Source organism: Rhinolophus sinicus, linkage group LG12 (genome assembly GCF_036562045.2).
Source record: "Rhinolophus sinicus isolate RSC01 linkage group LG12, ASM3656204v1, whole genome shotgun sequence".
Classification (NCBI taxonomy): Eukaryota; Metazoa; Chordata; class Mammalia; order Chiroptera; family Rhinolophidae; genus Rhinolophus; species Rhinolophus sinicus.
In genome coordinates, this window is record NC_133761.1 from 42,863,683 (window position 1) to 42,889,387 (window position 25,705).

At 40.9% G+C, this 25,705-nt stretch overlaps 1 protein-coding gene across 12 annotated transcripts in view; it reads right to left on the reverse strand.

The window, feature by feature from the left end:
* The window catches only part of TTC13 (tetratricopeptide repeat domain 13), a 76,595-nt gene that overhangs the window by 8,409 nt on the left and 42,481 nt on the right, over positions 1 to 25,705 (reverse strand). For 9 of the 12 annotated variants that reach the window (XM_019757360.2, XM_019757356.2, XM_019757355.2 and 6 more), the window contains 12 exons: positions 25,277 to 25,451; positions 23,338 to 23,494; positions 18,301 to 18,431; positions 16,812 to 16,944; positions 16,139 to 16,231; positions 13,843 to 13,926; positions 12,943 to 13,027; positions 6,340 to 6,449; positions 4,895 to 5,030; positions 2,831 to 2,910; positions 732 to 810; positions 505 to 584 (listed from right to left, as the gene is read on the reverse strand). In XM_019757360.2, coding sequence (XP_019612919.2) covers positions 505 to 584; positions 732 to 810; positions 2,831 to 2,910; positions 4,895 to 5,030; positions 6,340 to 6,449; positions 12,943 to 13,027; positions 13,843 to 13,926; positions 16,139 to 16,231; positions 16,812 to 16,944; positions 18,301 to 18,431; positions 23,338 to 23,494; positions 25,277 to 25,451 — 1,343 coding nt within the window. The remainder of the gene's footprint in view (positions 1 to 504; positions 585 to 731; positions 811 to 2,830; positions 2,911 to 4,894; positions 5,031 to 6,339; positions 6,450 to 12,942; positions 13,028 to 13,842; positions 13,927 to 16,138; positions 16,232 to 16,811; positions 16,945 to 18,300; positions 18,432 to 23,337; positions 23,495 to 25,276; positions 25,452 to 25,705) is intronic. The other 3 variants (XM_019757357.2, XM_019757362.2, XM_019757359.2) reach the window with 1 other exon arrangement.

A 25,705-nucleotide genomic window follows, 5' to 3' on the forward strand; every position in this document is an offset into this window, starting at 1 on the left:
TCTCAGAACCTAGAGTGCAGTAAAATGCAGCTGAACAAAGTGCTAACACACACAGTAAGTCTGAAATGGGTTTAGTTCACTCACAGTTTCCTAGTTTACTCCTGCATATTGAACCTAAGAGCTTGGGATAAAGGGCAAATTAGCCAAGAGAAATGACTATCTGATTATATAAATATTAGGTTGGTGCAAAAGTAATTGTGGGTTTTGCAATTATTTTTAACCTTTTAAACTGCAATTACTTTTTCATCAACCTATACGACATCTGCAACTTTCACAAACTAGCTTCTTATTTTTTATTTATTATTCATTTCTATCCATACACTCACCCTGTAAGCCATCTCACACAACAATTTTAACTTTGAAAATTTTGATTAAATTTATTGTACAATAGTAACTCAAAGAAATGAGTACACTTCCAGTTTCAAATAGCTCCAAAATTAACAGGAAGTCTCTTTTCTCCCTCTTTAGTTGTAATATCCTTGTTGACCCCCATCAAGTAGTTACCTTTTCAAGTTCATCCAACTTTTAGCTATTTTGCTAAAGGCCTCTGAACCAGGGGCTGTCATAGCTTCAAAGTCAACTAACTGTAAAAGAAAGAAATTTAGGAATGTGATTAAATAAGAAGTCGAAAAATTCACTTTGAGATCTATTTAACTCATGGATCTTAACCCCAAAACCCCTGATTGGAATTTAAAGAAAACCAACAGTTTTCCCTTTCAGTTCCAACGTACCTTCCCTTTGGGAATTTTCCCTGCTACTTCTTTTCCACTTGCCATCAACGCTCCCACGATCACCGAATAAGCTATCACACTATTTAAATAAAGAACAATTACACATTAGTCCATCTACAAACAGTTACCATGTTAGAGCTAACCCTGGATTTCCCATCATATAAGGTGAAATTTTATTTCTTTTATGAATTCTTTCGGCATTAAACATAAGAATATTTTATTTTGCTTTAAAAAGTGTTTACTAATTTACTACTAATAAAAATATTTACTGATTTCTAAAAAAAAGTGACTAAGAATATTCTTTTTCTCAGGAAAAAAACTGCTTCTTTTAATTAGGACATTTCTTTCCACTTGGTTTTTTGATTCTTGTGAAATGAATTAGGAAATGTATCTGCTTATGTGTTTCACAACTTCATGAGGCTTGGCTTTAAAATGCATATACAACATACTTTGTAAATACAAACATATTAATCTTACCATTGACGCACTAAAAACTTTGGCCCCCAAAGAAAAGCAGAACACATGCCCAGAATGCACTACCAGACTGGTTTGAAAACCAATATGTTGCATCAGTTTCCTTCCTGGCACAGAACAGACTCACTCTGGATTCTGACACCTCCATCACACACAGACTGTGCGCCCCCAGGCGAGATGCCCTGGACCCAGATAACGAAGGCCTCTGAGAGGGAGCAGCCTGGCTGGGGAGATGACAGCACACACTGGCAGACGCCAAAGAGAGTGAGTCATTCCTGGGGTGGCCTGGCAGGGAAGACCTCACAGAGGCAAGTGCTGTGTCACAGGAAGCACAAGAGGCTGGGAAATGCACTGGACGGAGGGAAGCACGTGTGGGACATGAAGGTGTGAGGAGAGGGCCCACAGGGGGACCCTCAGAAGTTCCACAGGTTAGAGGTAGGGCCGATAAAGGAGGGAGGTGCCCATCCCAAGGTAAACCAGGGCAGGGTGGGGACTGGCACGGTGCATGATGCCGCTGCACTTAGGACAAGACGTCTACAGAACTGGAGCACAGAGAGGGGAGGGAGGAAAGCCTGGAAACAGGGCCTCCAGTTAGAACGCTTGTGTCAGGAGGTGACTAGGGTCTGAACTAGGCAGTAGCTATGAGTATAAGGAAGAGAGAAAGAGGGTTTGGAGGCAGAATCAACAGGATTTAGGGACTGAAGAGAAGTAGGGACCGAGGGCCTAAGTCGGAGAGGACTGCAGCTGGACCTTCCATCGCACGTCACACAGGAGCCACTGAGCTGTGAGGATGAGCTGGGGGCCTGCACAGGCCCGCGGAAGAGCTGCACAAAAGGTGGTGTGTGCAGGTCTGGGGCTCACCACGGACTCGGTGCACACAACTAACAGGAATTATCCTGGTATTCCAATATTCATGCTCCTATTTTGTTTCTATGCCTTTTTAATATTATAACAATATTCGCTACCACATTTAGGAGAGTTTTACTTTTAAAGTATTAATCAAAGATGACATTCAAGTACATTATTTTAGCCAAAAAATCTTAAATTCAAATATGTGCTAGACATAGCATATGCCATCAATGGGATTTACTGCACACAGTACCGGGTAAAAGGGAATAGAAAGAAAATTCTACAGACACCGCCCTTGTTTTAATGATATCTAAAAAACTGATGGATGCATAAGAAGAAAGAATTTTTTTCACAATAATAAAAATAGTATGGAAGGATTGATGATTCAGAAGTATAAAACATTAGGGCTGAAGGTCAATAAATGGCCAGAAATTGGAGAAACAAGGAGAAGAGGGCAGGGTAACAGTCTGGGTGAACATGAAACTTAAAATACAGGGAGCATGATGCCTGCGCACAGTGGGCCTTCAATACATCTTTGTTGAATGAATGACCCCCAAGCCTGTAATAGGCAAGCACACTACATTAGAAATATCTTTCTTAATTCCTCTGATGATGTGCTAGATTAAGGACAGACTTTTTGGGGGGACTTTGAAAAACCAAAACGTGGCTTCCTGTCATTGTTTGGGTTACTTTTGTACCCACATCCACAACAGGAAGTATAAGCAAAAAACATGCTTTTCAATGGAAAAACTTTTGAATTATAGGGTATCACTCACCTGGATCCTCGAGAGAGTGGCATTAAATTATAAAAGTAATAAACTAAGGATAAGATTAAGTTACAAACAGCATCAGCCTCCTAGAAAAAAAGAAAGCACATGCTCATGAACTTCAATCCTAGATTACAAACTAGGTTTTTATTAGGTGACAAGACAAATATGAATCATATATATCAGGAACAGGATTATTTCATTCCTCTCCTACAAGAACCTAATTCTCACATTCTTGAATATTTTATACGCTTTTCCATCATTTTTTCTAATGAAAGGGTATACACACAGTCCAGTTTAGAGGAATACTTTCCCAGCTGTTTTTAAAAGTGCCAACTTTTCTAATAAACATAAAAATCTCAGTCTCCTTTAATGTTACTTGTAATGTCAAAATATATATTGAGATTAAAATAAAACAAAGCACTCATTAATATCGAATATGCTTTCTACAAGCCTCTCTACCCTAAAAGATTCTGATAAGCCCTGCTCTGCACTGAGATTTAGGTGATAAATATACTCAAATATATGTAAAAACTTAGATGCTTAAAAATATGTAAGAACTGATTAAATGCAAGAGAAATGAGTTGACTTCTGGGCCACAGGCATCCACTCCAGGACGCAGGAGTGCCCACCACACTCGTGTCTTAGAGGCAGCTGCAGCCACCAAGGTGACATGTTAGGCCCTGCTTCAAGGGGGCCCCTTGAGTTGGGGTGCGCAATGGAGGGCAAGGGTCACGGACCAGGGAAGGCTGCTAAGTGCAGTGCAGGCCATTTTCAATTCAGACCAAATTTTCCATTTAAATCATGACAGAGCCCAAACTTAGGATAATACTGGGGTGCCAAAAAAACGTATACACATTTTATGAGATGTTATCCATGTATTACTTTTCGAAGTTGAACTGAATTACAATGTGTAGTATGATGTCTGCTCAAAAGATGGCGTTAATCAAATGAACACTAGTGTCACCATGCAACAGGCAGGACAGTAAAAGAAAATGGCGGAAACACAGTCATCATTCGAGGGGTGCAAGACCATTTTGAACTGGTGTTTGAAATTCGAGAACGTTGTGGTAGCACAACAACAATGGAGGCGTGACTGTGCAGCAGATCCTCCAGCCTAACAACTGCACACATTTGTGACCGTGGCAGCACTTCAGGAAGAAATTGAAATGGCATGCACGGTGATATATGTGGACACTGGTCAACGTTGCTCAAGCAGTAGTTCACCATAATCAGAAGTGTCTGGACGCTGATGGGAACCACTTTGAGCACCTCTTGTAATTGCAGAAGTCAAACATGACTTGCATTCATCTTTTGTTATCGGTATATATTGAGTATTACAATTAAAAAAATTATTTCTATACTATACATTTGCAGACTTCTACCCATTTTTTAAAAATTTTATTGGGGAATATTGGGGGACAGTGTGTTTCTCCAGAGCCCATCAGCTCCAAGTCATTGCCCTTCAACCTAGTGGTGGAGGGTGCAGCTCCAAGTCTAATCTAGTTATGGAGGGCGCAGCTCAGCTCCAAGCCCAGTCGCTGTTTTCAATCTTTAGTTACAGGGGTCACAGCCCACTATCCCATGTGAGAATTGAACCGGCAACCTTGTTGTTGAGAGCTGGCGTTCTAACCAACTGAGCCATCCGGCCGCCTCTCCGGAAGCTCAGCAGCAGCTTGTTGTCTTCGATCTAGTTGTGGAGAGCGCAGTTCACTGGCCAATGTGAGAATCAAACCAGCAACCCTGTTGTTCAGAGCTTACGCTTTAACCAACTGAGCTAATCGGCCGCCTCGAGTGTTACAATTTTAATACAGTTTTTTCCTTCCTTAAAATGTGTATACATTTTTTTTGGCACCCTCTGTATATAGTAAATAATAAATTTATCATTTCCCCTCCTCCATGAACTGTAGTTACTAAATATGGGAATTGTTTCTATAAGAGTGTTAAAAAATATTTATAGGTCACTTAAAGCTGATTTAAGCATAAAAGGTATAATTCCAATGAAAAGGCAGAGGCTTTGCAAGTTTACAAAGGAAACACAGAAAGCACAGATAAGATGGAAACAAAGCTTACCCCAAATTCTGATGACAGGATGAGGATTTTCCCTTTCGCTGTTAGATCTTTATACAGTGCATCTATTTCAGCGTGATATAACTGCGTTCTTTCTTCTGTGGTTTGAGTTTCCACAGAAAATAATATATTGCCAATCCTAAAATTACAAGAACGTGCGTCAAAGGCATGTGTTACACAATTCAAATAGCCAAACACAGAAAGTGAAAAGTGAAGCAAAGAGCTGCTGATGTGGCAGAGGACATGCCTAAGGACAGATGCCACGTTTCTAACCACAGACAGATGAAGCATGGTTCATAAGGATGCAATTTCTTCACAAAATAGAACATTTGCTCAGTCTAACTACATGTATTCATTATATGAGCTTAAGCGAAGACAGGCGGAAACCACACATAGAAAAGAATGCATTTAAATGGCTGGTCAGTATCTGATCAGACAGCCACACTGTTATGATCGGAGATCAGGAGAGAACTAAGTGTCGAAAGAAAGTTCAGGAACTCTGTTTTCGTTTTAAGCGTTTCCTGCCTGCTGAGCTCCATGCGAGGCTCTTTGGAGGATATAAATTCGAGGTAACAGGTATTGTACAACACCAGCAGCCAAAATGCTGAGCAGTCTTAGGCCTTGTAAAGAACACAGCACAGCTGCTTTATTGAGGAAGAAGGTGGAAACCAGGCCACAAATAGCTGAGACTATCTCAGGGCCAGAACACAGTTCATCGCGGTTCACGAGGAGGTCAGATCTAAGTTAGAAGACACGGAAGAAAACAGGAAAAGCTCCCTGGAAGAAAGGCTCTGAACTTGGGTTGTGGACATCAGGATGGAATGGCAGGCACAGAGACAGGAGGTGGGAGGTAAGCTCAGGGAACAAGCAGGCCAGGCTCCCAGAGCAAACGTTCAGTGAGAGCAGGCACCATCGTTCAAGCCCACATTCTGGAAGGCCTCGAGTGCTTGGCAGGGGCGCTGGTTTCGGTATCCACAGGCAACGGCAGGTGTGGACTGGAGTGATTTTTGGAGGCAGGGGAGTGCCCAGTGGAGTGAGCCCTGGGAAGGCACCAGGAGGCGGGCAGCGGACACCCAGCCTGAGTCTACATGACGGGTTAGAGGCCCAGACAAGAGGACAAGGCATGGGGTAAAACAGACAGACAGCAGAGGAAAAGCCTTCCCCACAATGAACTCTAAGAACTCTGAAGACGCTTTTCCACAAACCACATTAGACCTTACATTCATGTCCAGAAAGGTGCTCAATTTAGCACCGCCAGAATAGGTATCTGTGGTGTAATACTCCAAATGACACGCTGAAAACAGTAACGGGCAAAGCTACACACGGGGCCGTCGTCCTTTTCCCTTCCGGACCACGTGAGAGCCCGGGTGGCGGACCCGGCAGCGGCGGGCCGGCAGCAGCGCAGGCACGGACCCCCGCCTGCAGGCGCCCGCAGGAAGCTCACGTACTTGTCTCCTGTAATCGTGATGGTGAACCCGTCATATTCCTTCCCTTGATCTCTGAGGCTCGGGACTTTGGTGTTCACGGTGAACCCATCCTTCGTTTTAGTGTTAAACTGCTTTCAGGGAAAAAGAAAATTCACGTTACCGGTGTGTAAGTCACCGCGAACCCCCAAAGGCTACTCTGAGTGCTGACTCTAAATTCCACGCCTTTAGGAAGGGTCCCAGAAGTCCCTAATGAAGACAGCCGGCCATTAGTGACCGAGGACACCGCTGCCTGCGTTACACTCCGTGTGGCGCCTAAGGGAGGCTAGCAGAGAGCTTGGGCACGCGGCGCACAGGCTCCCTTCAGCAGCCAGGAGCACTGCTGGGCTCCACGAGCTCTCTCCCGGGTTCTTCTGCTGCTATCTCATGGGCAGCAACTGGGGGTCTTAGCAGAAGACTTGTCCCCAATACCCTGTAACTCGGAAAAGCACCTTGTATTCATGTGTGCTCTTTCAAAGCGGAGTCCAATTTTTCTAAAAAGTATTCAGAATTATACACGAACTAGAGAATTTCACACACACACATCACACACACATGCATGCATGCACATACTCTCCAACTCTGCAGAACACAGAGAAGGAGGCTACGGGAATTACAGAGCTAAGAATGACCCTCAGGGGTGACGAGCATGAAGGCAGTTTCGGATGTCAGCATTCTGTTGAAAACATTTTTGACAAAACCAAAATGCCCATAAACAGGTTTTGTCACTACTCCAGAAAAAGCTCCCCCAGATTCAGTTATGTAGTGTTGCCAACTCTTTTTTAGGATTGACAGACTTGAATGAGAGAAGCAACCACCAAACAAGGTGGTCATGCTTCCCATGAGATGCTGGGGTTGTCTGAGCCCAGCAGGTGCCCACTGAGGTCTGGGGGACCATGGGGTCTGTGCACTGGACAGCACAGGCGGGCAGAGCCAGCAGCGGGAACCAGATGGGAGGTAGCTTCCAGGAAGAAAGGACTTCTAGAGGAAGCAGTGTGTGAACTTACTCTTAGCCAATTCTCGTTTAACGCTCATGGTCTCAACCTCACAGAGGAAACCCGCCTGGCGAGGTCTGGACAGTTAGCGAGAGGGCAGAGTAGGGATACAAGGCCAGGCCTTCATGACCTCCAGTCCACACTGTTTGCTAATAAGCTGACTCAAGGAGAGCTGAGGGAGATTTTAACTTGGTTTTTCACTAGAAGTATGTTGCATATTTCAGTGGACGCTGTCATGGCACCATGTTTCACTGAGCACTTTAAACACAAGGTTCTTTTTTATAGACTTCTATGCGTGCCTTCAAAAATACCAATTTATCCCTAATCGTGGGGGACAGCAAGGCGTACAGTGCTGCAGTGGGGGTCACTTGCAGACAGCACAGCCAGGCAGCGACTCCACACAGGGAGGCGGGCAGCTGGCGGGCAATGCTCCCGCTCAGCTGCACCGAATGACTGTGGTCCATTATGCTTTTCTTTTTAAAAAGTCTTAAACAAGGACATACATATAATATTAAAATCTCCCTACGCTGATTTTGTATCCTGCTCAATACAGTAAATTCAAATGCCTAAAATACCCACAGGAAAGCTACAGATTAAACACTGAGACAGCAGCTCTCACTGGTGCCACTGTGCCCCCTGCGGGGCGTCTGGGGAATTTATGGGAGAGTCTGGTGGCCGCAGGGATTAGGAAGGTGGGGGCCAAGACTCCTGGACGCTGCACAGCGTAGGGCAGTCACACATTATGCGTGACTTCCCATGCCACTGGGCTTTCATGCAGGTGAAGAATCTGTTTATAACTTAATAATTTCCTGGAACCAGATTTTTACACTTATACAGTAAAAATTTGTTACACAGTTTTAATGTACACTGAACTTTCCAGGAATGCAAAAAGCATGTACATTGAGGAAAGTGTGTTATACACTGTTTGGAACTTACTAAGCGTGGTTTACCATTCCAGAAAGCCACGTCAATGATGACATAGTGGTTCATTGTACCCGTGACACCAGGTAACACAGGGCCAGGCTGCACTTGCAGCTGTCACGTTCACGATGATTTTAACACAGGTGCAAGCACTGGCTGGCTCTCAGGGCGCCTCACGGAGATGAGACTGAATGGTGACCCATGCTGCTCTATTAGCAACAAAGTACGTTGTAGAACTCCTTTCACGGCACTGTGTTGACTTCTTAAAGTTTTCTGAGTAAATGGGATATATTCTCTAGGAATTTCTTAGTGCAGTAAAGGGAGCATCGGAATACGTTTACTGAGTTACTATCGTGAGCTTGAGGAGACTGAGAGCCATTCGTCAGTTCACCAGACCCTCGCAATGACGCCCCGAGGTGGGTCTTCAGAATCACTGCCCCTCAGCAGACAGGAGCTGGGGCCCAAGCCCCCGAGGCAGGTGTGGACCCTAGTGTTCACAACATGATTCCTGCTTATTCCTCAGAAAGGGGTAAGCACTGGTCAGTCAGATACGTTTCTTAAATTTTATTTGCTATAAATCAATCTTATCTACTATAGCTACAAGAACTACATATTCAGGTTTTACATCAAAGTTCACATCGTTAATTGAAAAAATCAAATCTACCTGCTATTGGCATATTTTTGGGTAGTTATATATTCCTAGATAGAAAAAAGCCTCATCAAATTATAAATTCTTAATGGATTATACTTTTAAACAATATAATTCTGTCCCGAAGTGTCTATTTCCTTGAAGCCAAACGTTTCTGACGTTAACATTGCCACACCCACTTTTCCTTTCATCACAATTTGCCTGGTACACTTTCCCCTGCAACTTCTTAAATGCCATTCTGTTAGGTCTCCTGTAAGCAGAATACAGCTGGACTTTGAAAGACAACATGAGAGCCTCAGTCTTTCAATAAGGGGATCGATTATTACTGTCATATTGAGACTTGTTATTGCCATTAATACATTTCCTACGTACGTTATTTTTACCCCTCCTCTTTTTGTAAGTGCTTAGTTGAACTTTGTTTTATTTATTCCATTTTCCTACCTTCTTGGGGTTTAGCAGATTATACATCCCATCTCTATTCTTTAATTTTTGATATAGATATTTAAACTTGTATGTTTCTGCCAATATGGGGGGGTAGTCAGTGATTACATTCGCTCACTGAAAAAAAAAACAAATACCTTAGTAACATTTTTACTTCTGTTCTCTACTTTCATCAATGTCTAATATTGACATTATCTGATATTTTAATTTCAGACAACATTTATATATTTTTTTAACATTATAGATTAACAGCTCATTTCCTTGGCTTATTTGTTCACCACTATTTCTAATATCTTGTGTTTTCTTTTCTGGGTTCATTTTATGAAAGTACTTATGTCCTTGAATCATTCTGACAAAGAGGATCTAGGCTTGATGAAATTTCTGAATAATTGTGTGTTTAAAATAGTTTTCATTTCACCCTCACACCTGAACATTGGTACGGTTGGTGCAAATGAATTTCCCTTCACTGTCTTCTAGAATCCACTGTTGCCGGGTGGAAGTCAAGCATCAGTGGGGTTCTCCTTTCTCAGGATTTAACCTTTTTTTCCTTTTCTGGAAGCTTTAAGATGTTCTCTTTATATTCTCTCTCTCTCTCTATTAAAATACACACAACATAAAGTTTGCCATTTTAACCACTATAACTGTACAATTCAGTGGCATTAAGTACATTTGCATTGTTGTGCAACCATCACCACCATCCATCCACAGAACTTTTCTGTCATACCAGACAGAGACTCCATACCCATTCTCCCCTTTCCGAGCCCCTGGCACCTACCCTTCTACTTTCTGTCTCTGTGAATTTGACTACACTGGGTACCTCGTGTAAGTGCAATTATACAGTATTTGTCCTTTTGTGAGTGGCTTTTGTGACTGGCTTATTTCACTTAGCATGTCAACGTTCATCCATGTTGTAGCCTGTGTCAGAATTTCCTAACGTTTTAAGGCTGAATGATATTCCAATGTACAGATGGGCCACATTTTGCCTATTTATTCTTCCATCAATGGACATCTAGGTTGCCTCCATCTCTTGGCTACTGTGACTAATACTGCTGTGAACATGGGTGTACAAACATGTCCCGAGTCCCTGCTTTCAATCCTTTTGGATATATACCTAGAAGAGGAATTACTGGATCATGTGGTAATTCTATGCGGTTTTTAAAAAAAAGAAAAAAAAAACTCTTTTTAACCTCGAATTGCCCAAATTTTATCAGAATGCGTGTAGGTATCAGTACTTGAACATTCACCCTGCTGAACATGCAGCAGGCCCTCCACTGATCTTTTCATCTCTCTACAGCCTTGCTTCTATTTTCTGTTTTGTCAGTGAACGCCTCTGCTTCTTTATCATCTCTTCTTCCTAAACTTCTATCAGACAGGTCTGTTCTTCATCTTCTCTTGTAGTTTATATTTCTTTGTCCTTTTATACTCCATTCTGGGAGAATTCATTAGTTTGAACTTCCAGCTCATATATTTGATATTCAGCTGTCTTCAATCTGCTAGTCTAGCAGAGATTTTTTTTTTAAATTATGAGAGTTCTGATTATTTCTTTTCTATTGCTTCTATCTATCTTATACTGGCTCAAATCTCTCAGGAAATTAAATTATGTACTTTTTTTTAAGTACACATAAGTAACATTTATTTATGGCAAATGAATAACATTTACTGAGAACTTTTTTTTTATGGCTATTTTATTCTACTTGACTTTTTAATGGCTTTCTGGTGACAACTGAGTTTTCTTTTTAAGATCTGAGGAAGCTTTTGTGTCTGTTAATGAACTCATCAGCTGTTTGTTTTTAAATGATGTACTTTTTATTGAAGTAAATTTATATGCGCTGAACTGCACAGGTAGAGTTGATGTGTACATGCCCATGTGACCACAATGACATCAAGGTAGCGTGTATTTACATCACTCTGGACAGCTCCCCCTGCCCTGTCAGGTAAAGCCCGCTCCCCATGAGCAATCACTGCCCCGGCACCCTGTGGATCAGCCAAGGCTCCTTGTAAACGGAATCGCACGCTGCTGTGTCTGGCCTGCTTTGCTCAGCACAATGTCCCTGGGGTTCAGCCCTGTTGCTGTGGGAGGCAGTCTTCCTCTTCCTTTCTATGACTGAGTAGAGCGCCATCGCTGGCCTCCCGTAGAAACAGTGACAGATCCTTGTGAAAGCCCCTGACCTGGAAGACAGCCTCTGGACCAGGAGAGCTGTGAGGTGACTTCTCTGTGAGTGTGGGCACCTACTCTGATGGCATCTCACCATGCAAAGAAAGGGGCAGGGTGCTCGAAAGCCCCATCGGGGTCCTTCCTGGGCCTCATGATGACACTGAGGACGCTGCACAGGCTTGTTCTTTGTCCAGCGTCCTACTACCTAAGCCTATTGTTAGGTTAAAGACAACGTGTCTTGTGAGTTGATTACCAATCTGAATGTGAGACCTCTGACTTCAGTCCTAGAATTTTTTTATTCTTTTTACAGTTCCTATCTCTGCTGAGATTCTCCATCACTGTGTTCATGCTTTCTTTTAAGTTCTCAAACATGTTTACGAAGCAGACAAAAACTTTAGAACAGCTAATTCCAACTTCTGGATCATCTCAGCATCTGTTCCTGTTAACTGCTTTTGTTTTCCTTGGTTATGAGTCACATTTTCCTGCTTCTTCACTTCTCTAATAATTAAGGACTCTAGACTACATTGCCTTCCTTTAAAGGGAATTGAACTTTGTTCTAGCAGGCAGTCAAATCACTAGCAGATCCATTTAATCCCTTCAGGCTTGCTTTTATTTCTTGGCAGGGTAACCTATTTAGAAATTGCCCTAGGATATGGACCTTACTCTAGTGTGCTCTTACACCTACAGTGTGTCCTTTCTGGGGTCTTAACTAAATGCCCAAAGGGCTCACAGGATGCCTCCATCCTGGTGAGGCCAGAACTCCAGCGTCAATCCATGCTGTGAAACCTCTGACAGCTCTCGTCAGCTCATCCCCACAGCAGACACTGCTCTGGGAGCCTCAGTCTCACTGCATGTGCGCAGCCAGCTCTCAGTCACGGGTGGCCTCTGGGCACTGCCCACTCTGCATCCAGCCAGACCCACACTCCTGAGCTCAGCAATACTCTGCGTGGCTCCACGTACCTGTTCAGTGCTCTAGTAAATAATCCCAGGCAGAAAGCTGGCGTAAGCATGGCTCACCTCATGTTTCCCTTCTCTCGAGAATGTCTCAAGTCTTGTCCAAACCCTGAAAATAGCTGCCTTATATTTTGTCGGGTTTTATTACTGTCATGACGTGAAAAGGCAGTCAAGTACCAGGCACTCTGTTTGGCCAGAAACACATTTCCACTGTATGTATTTTTAAGTTTTCTTGTTTCCTATATCCACTGCTTCGTTATAGATTTGCTTTTATGTTTGCGTCTGATGCCTGTCTTATTTTACTTTGGCTATTACTCAGTGTGTGTATGTTATTGTTTTCAGGTAGCATGCTTTATAAATTTTAAAACATTTATAGCATAATATTAATAAACATGGCATTTAATAACTAAAACAGTGCTGTAGTTTTATTTTCTTCCTAAAAACATGTAGTGCGATTTTGATGATAAATTTACCTTCATAATTGGAAGAAGGTCTTCTACTTTGTGTACCTTTTCCAGAGCTTCTCTAACTTCCAACAATCCTTTAGGATTATTAGCTCTGAGAAAGAGAGAGAAAGAGAGAGAGAGAGAGAGAGAGACAGAGAGAGAGACTAAAATCAATACAGAAATGTAATAATTATGCCATTTCCTCTAACTTAATTGTCCTTAACTAAGAATAGCTCAATATTCAAAATGGTGGGCCACAACTTAAGTTTCTAAATAATGGGATGGTTTAATCCTAATGAGTTTTGGGCTACAGATGAGAATTAGGGAAACAGACAGCAGCCCACCCAGAAGGTAGGTAGGAAAGAGCAGAGCAGGTGGACAGCCAGTGTCTGTGTATAGATGTACGGGAATGGGTTTGGTCCTCAAACCTGACTCTCCTATTCCAACTCTGGAATCAGAAGGAAACGGTGTTTCTTTCTAAATTTGCTCAAACGGAAGGACCCTGCTAGGATTTTATACCAGTTTTACATTTCCTTGATGATAACCATTCAGAATTCATTTTGCTCCAGTGTTCTGTTCACTGTTACCTACACCATGCTGCCTTTCAGGTGAGGGAGGATGGATATTAAAGCTGAAATCCCTCATAAAGAAATTCAAAGACACATCCTGCCTTTTAGAAGAAACAGAACAGAAGAGTCACAATATTGTGTGTAAGACAAAACACACCCACTGAGGCCCATGGATTTTGTGAAGCTGTTAACAAGAAGACTGATAAGTGATTATGAAAAGCTTTATGATTAAAACACGATGTAAAAATTTGATATACTTTGTTTAGCCTGTCAATAAGCTTGGTTTTCAAGTTTCATAACTATAACTGACGTATAAGAGGTGAAATCTATCCACAACTATGGACGGTTAAAGGCTTACCCATGATAAACAAGAATTCTGTCTTTAATAAAATGAAGAATTTTCTCAAAATACTCCAGGTATCTCATGTTAATGACTTGACCCCTGCAAGAAAACAGAAATTAAGAGTCTTCACAAAGGAGCACATTTCGAACAACACCTGATTTCCGAGTTAACGCAAAGGAGCAGTAGGAGAGCTGAGAATAACAGCAAGAAAGTGTGGGAGATTCACTTGTTTGCAGCCAACGAACAAAGAACTGTTGTAGCGGGTGCTCATTCAGCCCCGAGCTTATCTGGTGGGAAAGGACCACTCAGCCCCGGAGATGCCACACGTGGACAAAAAGCCTCACACGAGGCGCAGCGTTGATGCGTTTCCTCCTCTGCATGGATCCCTTGGCTTTTTCGGCAGCCACACGTCCCCTCTCCCGTGGTTCTTCCGACAGCACTCTCTGCTAATCCCCCTTCCTGATGTCTAGCTGACCAGCAGTTTGCATCTCCACCACTCACACTAAATATCATTTTCCTCACGTTCCTAGGCCCCCTCTCCCAGCAGGTCACATACAGCCAACACGCTGATGCACATGTCCGGCTACTCCCTGGACCACCCCCAACCTCAAGTTCGTAACTGTCACACAGGAAACCACTCCTGCGCACTCGCCCAGCTCCACCCCCAAACACATCCACCCACTCTTTGTCCCATTGCTACATAGCTTACTCTGACACCCATGAGCGGAGCCAGGACAGTTCCCTGTGGCCCCCTCTCTCTCATGTCCAACCCACCAGCGCTCCTCATCCTACCTTCTCACTTCCCGTCTCGTCCCTCCCTCCAACTCAGCTCACACACCTTTCCAGACCTTGCTATTTATTCACCTCAGTTAGGACACCACTTTCTAACCACTTCCTTTGCCATCAAGGTCACTGCCCTCTCTAACCTGTTCTGCCACCTGCAGCCAAAGTGGTTATCTGGTCGTGCAAATGTGCTCATGTCACTTCTCTCCTTATAATCTCTGAATAGATGCTGGTTATCCTTATAAGCAGCATCTTCAGGGAATGAGCTTTACCAGCTTTACCATGGAACAGAAAGTTAGTTATCTTTGGGAACAAAAACACTATTTGCATTTTGGTCTCTGCCTGCCTTTCGAGCCTTGGTTGCTGGTACACCTTAACTGCAAACTAGTCACCAGTCACCAGGAATTAGTTGTCCCTTCCTGACCAAGCCCGACTCCCTGGTAGCCATGCCTCACCCACCTCTCTGCTTTTCACCTTCCCTAACAGCTCAGGCAGCTCCTTTTCTGTGTCCCCCCGGCATGCTGCACACACGGCCACCATATCCTAACACCGCCGAGTCGTTCACGGGTCCGTCTTCTGCACCACACTGACAGCTTTCTGAGGCCGGCACTTACTAACCCTTCTTTGTCAGCACCATGCGGCACACTGACCCTGGCTTCAACTCCAGGTACTTGAGTCTATCTATAAGTGCCACAAATTACTCCAGAAGAAACAGAAATATACACGTCACAGGGAAATTTATTTTCTAAAAATTAAAAAAATAAGTATATAAATGACATTTCCGTTAAACTTAAACATCAAAGGTGTATAGAATAATACTGTCTTGATTCAGGTTTCTAGAACTAGAAGCATATTGGATGTGACGTAGCTAACACATTTACAAATCTTATCTAAAATTAAATTCAGTGGGTCCCCTTGAAGCTGATATCCTTTCATATTTGTTCATCATTTATTTAGAGGGTACGTGATGGAGGGGTACAGAGCGGAGCGCTTCACCCACGTCCCTAACTTGTGGAGCCTCTGGACAAAAGAAAAGTCCTCCAGTCAACCTACCCCCACCCCCAGCCCCTTGCCCCCCGCAGGCAGCTTAGGGACCAGATGGTGTTACTGACCCAAACCCCTGGTGTGCTGGGGGGTTGGATGGAGAGCTTTTCTGCCACCATAACAGACGTGTCAATTCTTTAGCCAAGCAATGTCATCAGGATATCATGGCAAATGCAATGTTCTCCATCTAATTACTTTCTGTGATGCATCAGGGCCCATGAAAGACTGACGTCGTAGGCAGGACTCTGCAGTCCACCCCTCACTTGGGCTCTCCATCAGAAAACGTGCCTGGAGAAGGAGCATGGGGGGTATGTACTTCTCTCTACAACTGGACCAGGCAGGACACTGCAGGTCCAGAGCTAACCCGTGTAGGCCCTCATAGAAAGTCACCAGGAAAGAAGCACTGGGTCGCTCATGTCTCCATGACCTGTCTATTTAGAATAAACGCCGATGAAAACAGGAAAGATGCACAGAAGGTTCATACCTGATTAAGTTGATGTGGTTGTTAAAACCTCTGCTAAGACTTCGTGCTGGCATCTGATCTAACCAGAGCACTGGCTGGTCTGGGTCGGCAATCCTATAAAACAGAGCTCGTTAAAGATTAAGGTCTTATACAACCTAGAAACGTTCAAAGCATTAAAAACAAAACCTGTAAGAGTCTTGGCAAAAATGGGAAGAAAGCAACTGCTCAGCCCACTACATCTGCAAATCGGAAACATAAACCCGCAAATTCCACAGATGCCCTGACAGGGCCGAGGAAAAAGTCAGTGCAGGTTTACTAGCAGAGCAGTTTTCTCATGAAAATGAATCAACGCTTCCCCCTCTAAACTGCGGCTGGTCGGCCAGACACACACTTCAACTATAAAGGGACGTACGCTGATGTTCACACATGCGCTTCCAATGAGACTACTCTTTCTAAAACTTCATGAAAAATGTGTGTGGAAGCATAACCATTAATTCCTTTTTCAAAAATATTGGTTGGTTGTATTTCAAAGAGTAACGATACCAGAAATTCCTGACAAACTTTAAAGAGGAAAACAACTTATAAGGCCTACTGGTAGTAAATAAAACAGGATTCAAAACCCGTGAGCTGGAGGCGACTTGCATTACTTTGCAATGACTGGACTTGCAGTTGACTCTCCCTTAAACACAGTTACCGTCTCCACTTCACTGCGAGGTCAAACATGTCCCTCCATTGCATCAGCCGCGTCTTCCCATTCATGCGGACCTTGGCGTTGGTCCACGTACGCTGGACAGCTTGCATGACTTCCAATGCTGCCAGGCCCATGGCTGGAAGGAAGAAGGATTGAGAAACAGTTTGTTAGTGCACCTGACATGGGCTGATTCTCACCCAGTTCAGTGATAACGCCACAGTCATTATAGTTGACCCTGAACAATGCGGGGTTAGGGGTGCCGACCCCCGTGCAGTCAGAACTCCAAGTATAACTTTTGAGTCCCCCCAAAATGAACCACTACTGTGTTTCCCTGATTGATCTAGCCGGACAAGCAGCTCTAATACATCTTTTGGAGCAAAAATTAATATAGACCCGGTCTTATTTTACTATAAGACCCAGTCTTATATAATATAATGTAATGTAATATAATATAATATAATATAATAGCAGGTCTTATATTAATTTTTGCTCCAAAAGACGCATTAGAGCTGACTGTCTGGCTAAGTCTTGTTTTCGGGGAAACAGGGTAACAGCCTACTGTTGACCAAAGGCCTTACCAGTAACATGAAGTCGATTAACATATAGCTTGTATGTTATATGTATTATATGTTGTACTCGTACAATAAAGTAAGCTGGGGAAAAGAAAGTATTATTAAGGAAATCATCAGGAAGAGAAAATACATTTACAGTACTGTGTGTATTTATCAATATAGTACATTTGTCATCTGTTTACAAGACAAATCGTCTGTCAGCACCTACATAAATATTGTCATGTAGACGTTATACGTACTACTAACACTACTGGTAGAAATAAAAAAAAAGAGAAGCTAATGAAAAAAAGAAATTCGTATTTATTTACAGGTACAAGGATTCATGTGTTGGTAATGAAGAAGCGACAACGTGGTTGCCTTATGGCAGCCTAGTGTAATCAATATGATTGTGTCACAGTACTAAGAAAGCTCCAGAAAATTTCCCAATATATTTATTGAAAAGAACCCATGTATAAGTGGACCCGCACAGTTCAAACCTGTGTTGTGTAAGGGTCAGATGCATAAAGAAAGAATCACAAGTATTGGTAATTTAACAAGACGGGGGACACATTACAGTCACAATGGCCCCACTGAAATTATAATCTCCCAGAGGAGACACCCCCAAGTCGTCCCCTCCCAGCTCTGCTGCCTACTGAAGCGACTGGAGGTCCAAGCTCCTTTTTCTGCCTCAGCCGGGAGACGGCTACTTGGGTGAGCCCTCTGGCCTGTGCTAATGACCTCAGACCTACATTCTACATCTGCAGCATGACAACAGCACACAATCAAAGGCTGGAAGCCATCTTCCCTGCACATTCAGATGAATGAAGCGATACATTTGCTATGACCACACCAAGATTCTGAGTAAGCACAATACATGATTTTTTATCAAAGCACACGGTTTAGCGATCCTTGACCTTTTGTCAGAAATATTTCCAAAATACCTCTGTGTATTCTCTTGTTTGGCAGGAAACCAGGTGTTTCATATTGCATCAGTGATCCCAAACGATCAGCTACACAAATCAGGTCCTGTACCTCAGGCTTATAACTCTCAAAATTCTGATGTAGCACATCTCTGGAAGAAACATATGGACGTGATAAGGACTTTTGCAACAGTCATCAGGTAATCCAGTCTCACCTGAAGCAGTCACTTCCTCCACTGGAAAACCAATGAAGAAACCTCTGGCCACACAATTTTTCCTCCAGTGCTTTGAACCCACCGCACACAAACTAAAAGGGTCTTTAGGAGAGTGTGTGCACAGTGACAATCACGTGCTTGTTGTAACCCTGACAACTAGTTTGCAGCTCAGAAGGCACCGACCATGGCTTGTACACTCCAGGATACATAACCTGCATGGGTTGCCTTTTCCAACAGCAACCAAACAGATTTTGCACACCTTTTGTAAGATAGATTCCTAAGTACTTATTTCCATTATAATCAGTATTTTTGTTTGTTGCTGGTATATACAAATGCAAATGATTCTTGCAATATCAACCACCTTGATAATCAACCACCTTGATAAACCCAGCATTTCTTATTTGTAGATCTTCTCGTTCTCTGGGCGGTGGGGGAATCATGTGATCTGCAAATAATGATAGATGTCTGTCTTCCTTTCTAATCCACATAACTTTGATTTCTTTTCCCCCCTCTGTGCATTTTCTAGGACTTCTAGTTCACTGCTGAAGAGAAACAATTATTTTAGGCATTTTTTGTCTTGCTAATGATTTTAATGTGAATGTATCTAACACTTCATTAGTTAAAAGGATGTTTGCTATAGGTTTCTAATAGTTACCATTTATCAGGCTAAGAAAATACTTTTGTTTTTCTAGTTTGCTAAGTTTTAATCTTTTGTAAAGCATAAATTGTTTTTTACCTAGTTATTTGTCTGTATCTATTGACATAATTATGTGTTTTTTATTCTTTAATCTGTTAACTGGCAATTATACATTTTCTAAAGTTAGATCACCTTTCTATTCCTAGAAACAATCCAATTTGGTATGATGTTATCTTGCTTCTACAGAGATGACTTGGGTTTACCAATATTTTGTTTAGGATTCTTACATCCACACTTATAAATGAGAATGGCCTCTAATTTTCTTTTCATGTATAATGCTTGTCTGTTTTTGGTATAATTTTATATTGGCCTCACAAAATGTTTTGGGAATATTGCCTTCTATTCTTTTGAAAGTCTGATATGATACTCCTGTAATATCATTTGGGCTTGGCGATTTTGGTGTGGTGTATTCAGGCTTTTTATTTCTTCTCAAGTCGGTTTGGTAAACTGTGATTTTCTAGATGTTAGTCCATTTATTCTTTGTTTAAATATATTTGCATACAAGTTTGTATAGCATTCTCTCCTTAGCATTTTTTTCTTCCCCCCTCACCTTCTTCCACACCCCCACTCCAGTTCAAGCCGTTGTTTCTCAGTCCAGTTGTGTAGGACACAGCAACCTGGCCCATGCGGGTATTATGAGCCTTGCGCTTCCCCTGGCCGAGGAAGTTGGTCACCAGTTGTAAGTCGGCCGCTCACAGCAGCTCATGGCAGCTCACAGCAGCTCTCACCGGCTGCCAGCTGTTCACGGCGGCACACGGTAGCCCATGGCAGCACTCAGCAGCCCGTGGCATCTCACAGCAGTCATGACAGCTCATGCCAACCTCCAGCTGCTCACCGGCAGCCCAGCTCCAGAGAGAGCTGTTGTTCACAATCTTAGCTGTAGAGGGCGCAGCTCACTGGACCATGTGGGAATCGAACCCGCGACCTCAGTTTAGGAGCACAGCACTCCAACCACTTGAGCCACTGGCTGTCTCTCCTTAGCATTTTAATACCTGTTGATCTGTGGTAATATCTTTTTTTTATCATTTGTAATAGTTTGAGTTTTTTAGGTTTCTGCATTAAAAAAAATCAACCTCACCAGAAATTTGTTAGTAAAAAAGACAAAACTTTGATTTTTACAAACCTCTCTGCTGTATAGTTTTCATTAATTTCTCTCTTTAGCTTTATTTCTCCTGCTTTCTTTGTTGTTTTACCTACTTCTTAATTTTTATACTTAACTATTAATTTGCTTTTTTTTCCCCTAGTAAAACATTTAAGGATATTAATGTTTTTCACAATATTGGTTTCACTGCATTCCACAAGTGTTGGTATGTGGCATTTTTATTTTTGTTCATTTTTAAGGTATATTCAAATTTCCATTGTGATTTCATCTTTAATCTATATTTCAATATGTATGCTTTATAATTTCCAAATAATGGGGATTTTTTTTCTTATATATATTTTTATTCATAATTGGTCAGATATGATACCAGTTATTTGAAATATGCATCATAAGTGGTCAGTCTTTATAAATGATCTAAGTATATTTGAAAAGAATATGTATTTTTAAATTATTGGGTACACAACTCTATAGCAGACCGGTAAGTCAAGTTTGTTAATTACATTGTTCAAATAATCTAAATCTTGACTGGTTTTTTGGTGTTTGATCTATCAAAAATTAGAACCTCTCAGTATGACACTGAATTTGTTGATTTCCCTGTGTATTTCTGTCAATTTTTGAAGTTATTTTATTAGGCATATATAAGTTTAGATTTATATCTTCCTAGTGATTTAAACCTTTGCCATCATGTAGTAATAATCTTTATTCCTAGCAATGCTTTTTAAATTTAAATCCATTCATATTAACACAGCCACACCAGGATTCTTTGCAGTTAGTGTTTCCCTAGTGTCACCTCTTCCACTCCTTTTCTTTCAATCCTTCTGTGTCCTTATATGTTTAGGTGCCTCTTGCATATAACTGGATTTTAAAAAAATTCCAATCCAACTATGTCTGTCTTTTAACTGACGTTTAGTCCTTTATGTTTATTGTCATTATTGATATATCTGGATTCATTTCAAACTATTCTTATTTTTTTTCTGTTTGTCCCAAATTTTTATGCCTCCCTCCACCCATTCACCTTCTTTTCTGGTTGATTTTGGATTTAATTTTTTTTGTGGTTTTTTTTTTTCATTTCATTTTTTTCTTCTCTAATATGGAAGTTGTACACTCTGTTTCTAACTTTTAGTACTTACCCTAGACATTTTAAATATTTATAAGTAACAATGCCCTAACATAGTCTTTAACCCACATTCACTTACAATACTTTCTTATTATCCCTCAATTTACTTGCTATTTTTGTCCAGTATTTCATTTTATAAGCCCCCAAATTAGATGTTGTTTTACATAAACAATGTTTATTTAGATTCACTAATTTACCATGCTTACCAATTTTTTTTCATTATTACTTCTTGTATCTCAAATCTTACTCCTTGGGTCAACTGCCTTGTTCCTTAACTACGTTTAGAAGTTCCTTTAGTGAAAGCCAGTTGGTGGTTAATTCAGTTTTTGAATTTCTAAATACACATTTATTTGGTCTTTAATCTTAAAAGACAGTTTTTCTGGGTATAGAATTCTAGGTTGAAAGTTATTTTCTTTCAGCACTTTGAAGATATTACTCCATTATCTTCAAGCTGTCCTTGTTGATGTTGAGAGGTTTATAGTCAGTCCAGTTATTGACCCTATGTAGGTGACATAACTTTCCTGTTTTTTAAGATTTTCTTCCCTATCTTCAGTGTTCTCCAGTTACTTCCAATATGTCTGGATATGGATTTCTTTTCATTTACCCTGATTTTTAAAATATCTGTGGATTTATGTGTTTCCTCACTTCTGGAAAATTCTTAGTCATTATTTCTTCAAAAACTCCCTCCCCCCCATTCTCTCCTGCTGAGATTTCAATTAAACATATGTTAGACCTTCTTACATCTTTCACATCTTCTATCTGTCTTTCATGTTTTCTACTTAACTCCTTGACTCTCTGTGCTACACTCTGGATAATTCCTAATGCTCTCTTTTCCAATTCTGCAATTTTCTCTCAGCTACACCTGTCTAATCTGCTGTTTAGCTTACATACTGATTTTTCATTTCAATGATTATATTTTCTATTCCTAAAGCTTCCAATTATTTTTATAATCTGTCTGGTCATTTTTCATAATCTCCTTGTCCATGTTTGTGATTTCTTCATAATTTCTTTAAATGTTTCATTTAGAGTTATTTTAGAGTCTGTATCCAACAATTCCAATATCTGAAGTCCTTGAGGATCTAAATCTGTTGTTTGTTGCTTCTGTTGATTCTTACACATGCTTTTTTTTTTTCACATATAGTTTTGATTATCTTGATTTTTGATTCTTATACTAACAATCTTAGTCTGTAGAAATACTTGGGAACCAAAGTGGCACTAGTTTCTTCCTAGAAAGGATTTGCATTTACTTCTGTTGAGATCCTGGGAATGCCTCCAATATAGGATCCCTTTACCCTTTAAAGTTCAGGAAACTCATCTTGCGTATGGCTCAAGGCATTCTATTGCAGTAGTTGTTAGATGCACTTACCCCCAGGAAACTTTCTCCCTTTTAAATGTGCTTACCATTCACCACTCTAGTTTGAATCTCCCCTCTTCTTTCTATTTAGAGAAGTGGGGGTTGCTTTACAGATTTTTCTTAATATTTAAGGCACTGCTAGATTCCCAGGAATTAATATCTATTCTAGATCTAACTGGTAATGGGATAGTCTTTTAGCATGCCCATTTTACCATGTTGCAGCAGTAGTTGGCCAGTAATTTCAAACCTCCAAGATGTGAATTTTTTTTTTTTTAAAGTTTACATGGCACAAGAATAATGCATATCAAAGACTGCCAATAAGCACATCAGAAGTTTGAAGGTTGCCCAAAATTAGCAGGGAAGATCAGGCTAGAAGGAAAGATGATATCCTCTGATAAGTTTCACGGTTCTTTATAAACTAAAAGAAGTATTTGCAGACATGTCAAATCCAAAAATAAATCCATCAGAAACATGGATAGAAAGCTATTTATCAATTAAGAGATATTATGATGAACTTCATAGTTCAAGCTTGAAAAGGAAAAAAAGACCAAAACCCTCATTTAAAGCACTTACTTTATGTGGGGTTGCAACCCTGGCTGTTCTTCATAGTCTTCTATGAGGAAAGGCAGACTTTTGGCCCAGTGGTCCTTAAAGCTTCCAGGTAGGTCCATATCAATGTTATATTCCGTAAGGGGAGTATCAAGGTGTGCATGAAGATACCGAGAATACTCTGCAGACAGAAAGTGAGACCTGACACACCCAAATACTGCTAAAGAAACATTTTTTGTAGCTAGCTGCCATACAAATACTTTGTAACAAATTATTATTTATTATAAAAATTCTAAATGGAGATTCCAAATTTCAGTAAGTCACTACTATTATATGACAATTTTACTGACTTGAGTTACCAGGGTGAAATACAAGCCAGTCAATCCGGTCCACCTAGGCTAAATTTTAACCACCTTTCCATGAACAACACCAAATTCTCACTTTTCAATTCCAGAGTATGAGAGTCCAAGTTCAGTGTCAGATTGAGTCTGGTTCTCTGATAGATCCAGAGTCTGGTTAACTTAAAGATCAACTGACTATGTATACAATTTCATCATCTGCCTGACCAACTGCTGCTTATCTCTATAAAGCTGTGTAGAAAAATCCCTCAAGATGGAGTGCGCCTCCCAAGTCCTCCTAAACCAGGAAAAAAGGGAATTGTAATTTAGAGTAAAGAGCTGTGCTGCCAACAAGCAGCCTTTAACCACCTGGCTTTTGAGGACTTAAAATGTGGCTAGGCTGTCTGAGAAACTGAATTTAAATTTCTTATTTAATTTGAATTAATTGAAGCTTAAAAACTGATATTTGTTTCAATTATTAGAATACTTCAGTATGTTGGGAACAACTTGCATATATGAATCTCCTTTTTCAACTTTAAATTTTATAACATCTAAATTTAGATCAAATATTTCCAATGAAAATTCAGTATCTAAATTGAGATATATTGTAATATACACCAGATTTCAAAGACTTAGTACAAAAAAAGTAAAATATTTAATGAATAGTGTTTTCATATTAGTTATGTGTTGAACTAGTATTGTGAATTATGTTGAATTAAATAAAATGTATTATTAAAATTAATTCCACCTGTTTGTTTTTACTTTTTTACCATGGCTACTAGAAATTTAGAATCACATACATGGCTTGCAATTTTTTTTCAGTTGGCTAATGACAACGAAAGAAAGAGAAGAAACCGAAGTAAAGACTTGGGCTTTATATGAAAACTAAAAATATGTTTATGAGCAGCTGTGAAAAGGTGAGTAAGACTATGACCATGTAATAAAAGGATAATCAAAACTGTGCTTTCCTCCTTATCCCAATTTAATTTCTCCAAACTAGGTGAGACTTGTGATAGAAGGGAATGACAGAGCAAAGAAACCATGTTTCCATTTAGCAGTGAAAACCTCATAAAAGGTTACCTCCCTGTCATTTTGAATCTCTGGATGGGATACAATGAGACATGAATACCCACATTTAGTTCAAACTACATTTTCTTACTTAAGTAAAACTTTTTTAACTTTAGAAAGAAAATATGTACTTTGTTTCCCCGAAAATAAGACCTAGCCGGACCATCAGCTCTAATGCGTATTTTGGAGCCAAAATTAATATAAGATTCTGTCTTATTTTAATATAAGACTGGGTCTATAATATAATAATATAATATAATAAATATATAATATAATATATACTGGATCTTATATTAATTTTTGCTCCAAAAGATGCATTAGAGTTGAAGGTCTGGGTGCGTCTTATTTTCAGGGAAACACGGTAGGAAGAGGAGAGGAGAACTGACCAGGTATTTATCAGACATGAACTCCATCTAGACCAGATCCCACCACCAGCAAGGGGTGGCTGCGCGCAAGTCACTGAGCTTCTGTGACATAGGGACATAGGAGAGACAAGCAACAGGATTTGTATAGCTTCGAGCATTAAATTTCAATGAGTCTGCAGTTTTCTGACTTACCTCGGAGATATTTCACTTTTAGATACTCTGGGCTGGCCTTCTGGCCTGGGAGAGGATCGTTCAGCATAACTTTAGTCTGTGCTTTTATTCCTTCATAAAACTGTCCCATTGCAACATGGCTGAGTCCTTTCATATACTGGCACACTTCGTTATACGGCTCTAGCTGCAAACACCGCTGAGGCATTGAAGGAGAAAATGCCGTATTAGCATCAACACAGTTCAAGAAAATGTTCAAGTGCTTTATTCCTCAGCCCGGGACTAGAGAGGTTTTCCTCCGGGTTAAATCACACCCGACACATGCTCTGGGACTTAGTCTGCAGGACAAGGCCATGGTGCTTCTTTCTTTTTGATGCCACCCGCCCCATTCATCGCACTGACTTGGCTGAAGAATAACCCGGGAAGTGAGTGACAGTGAGACGCAGGGTCTCA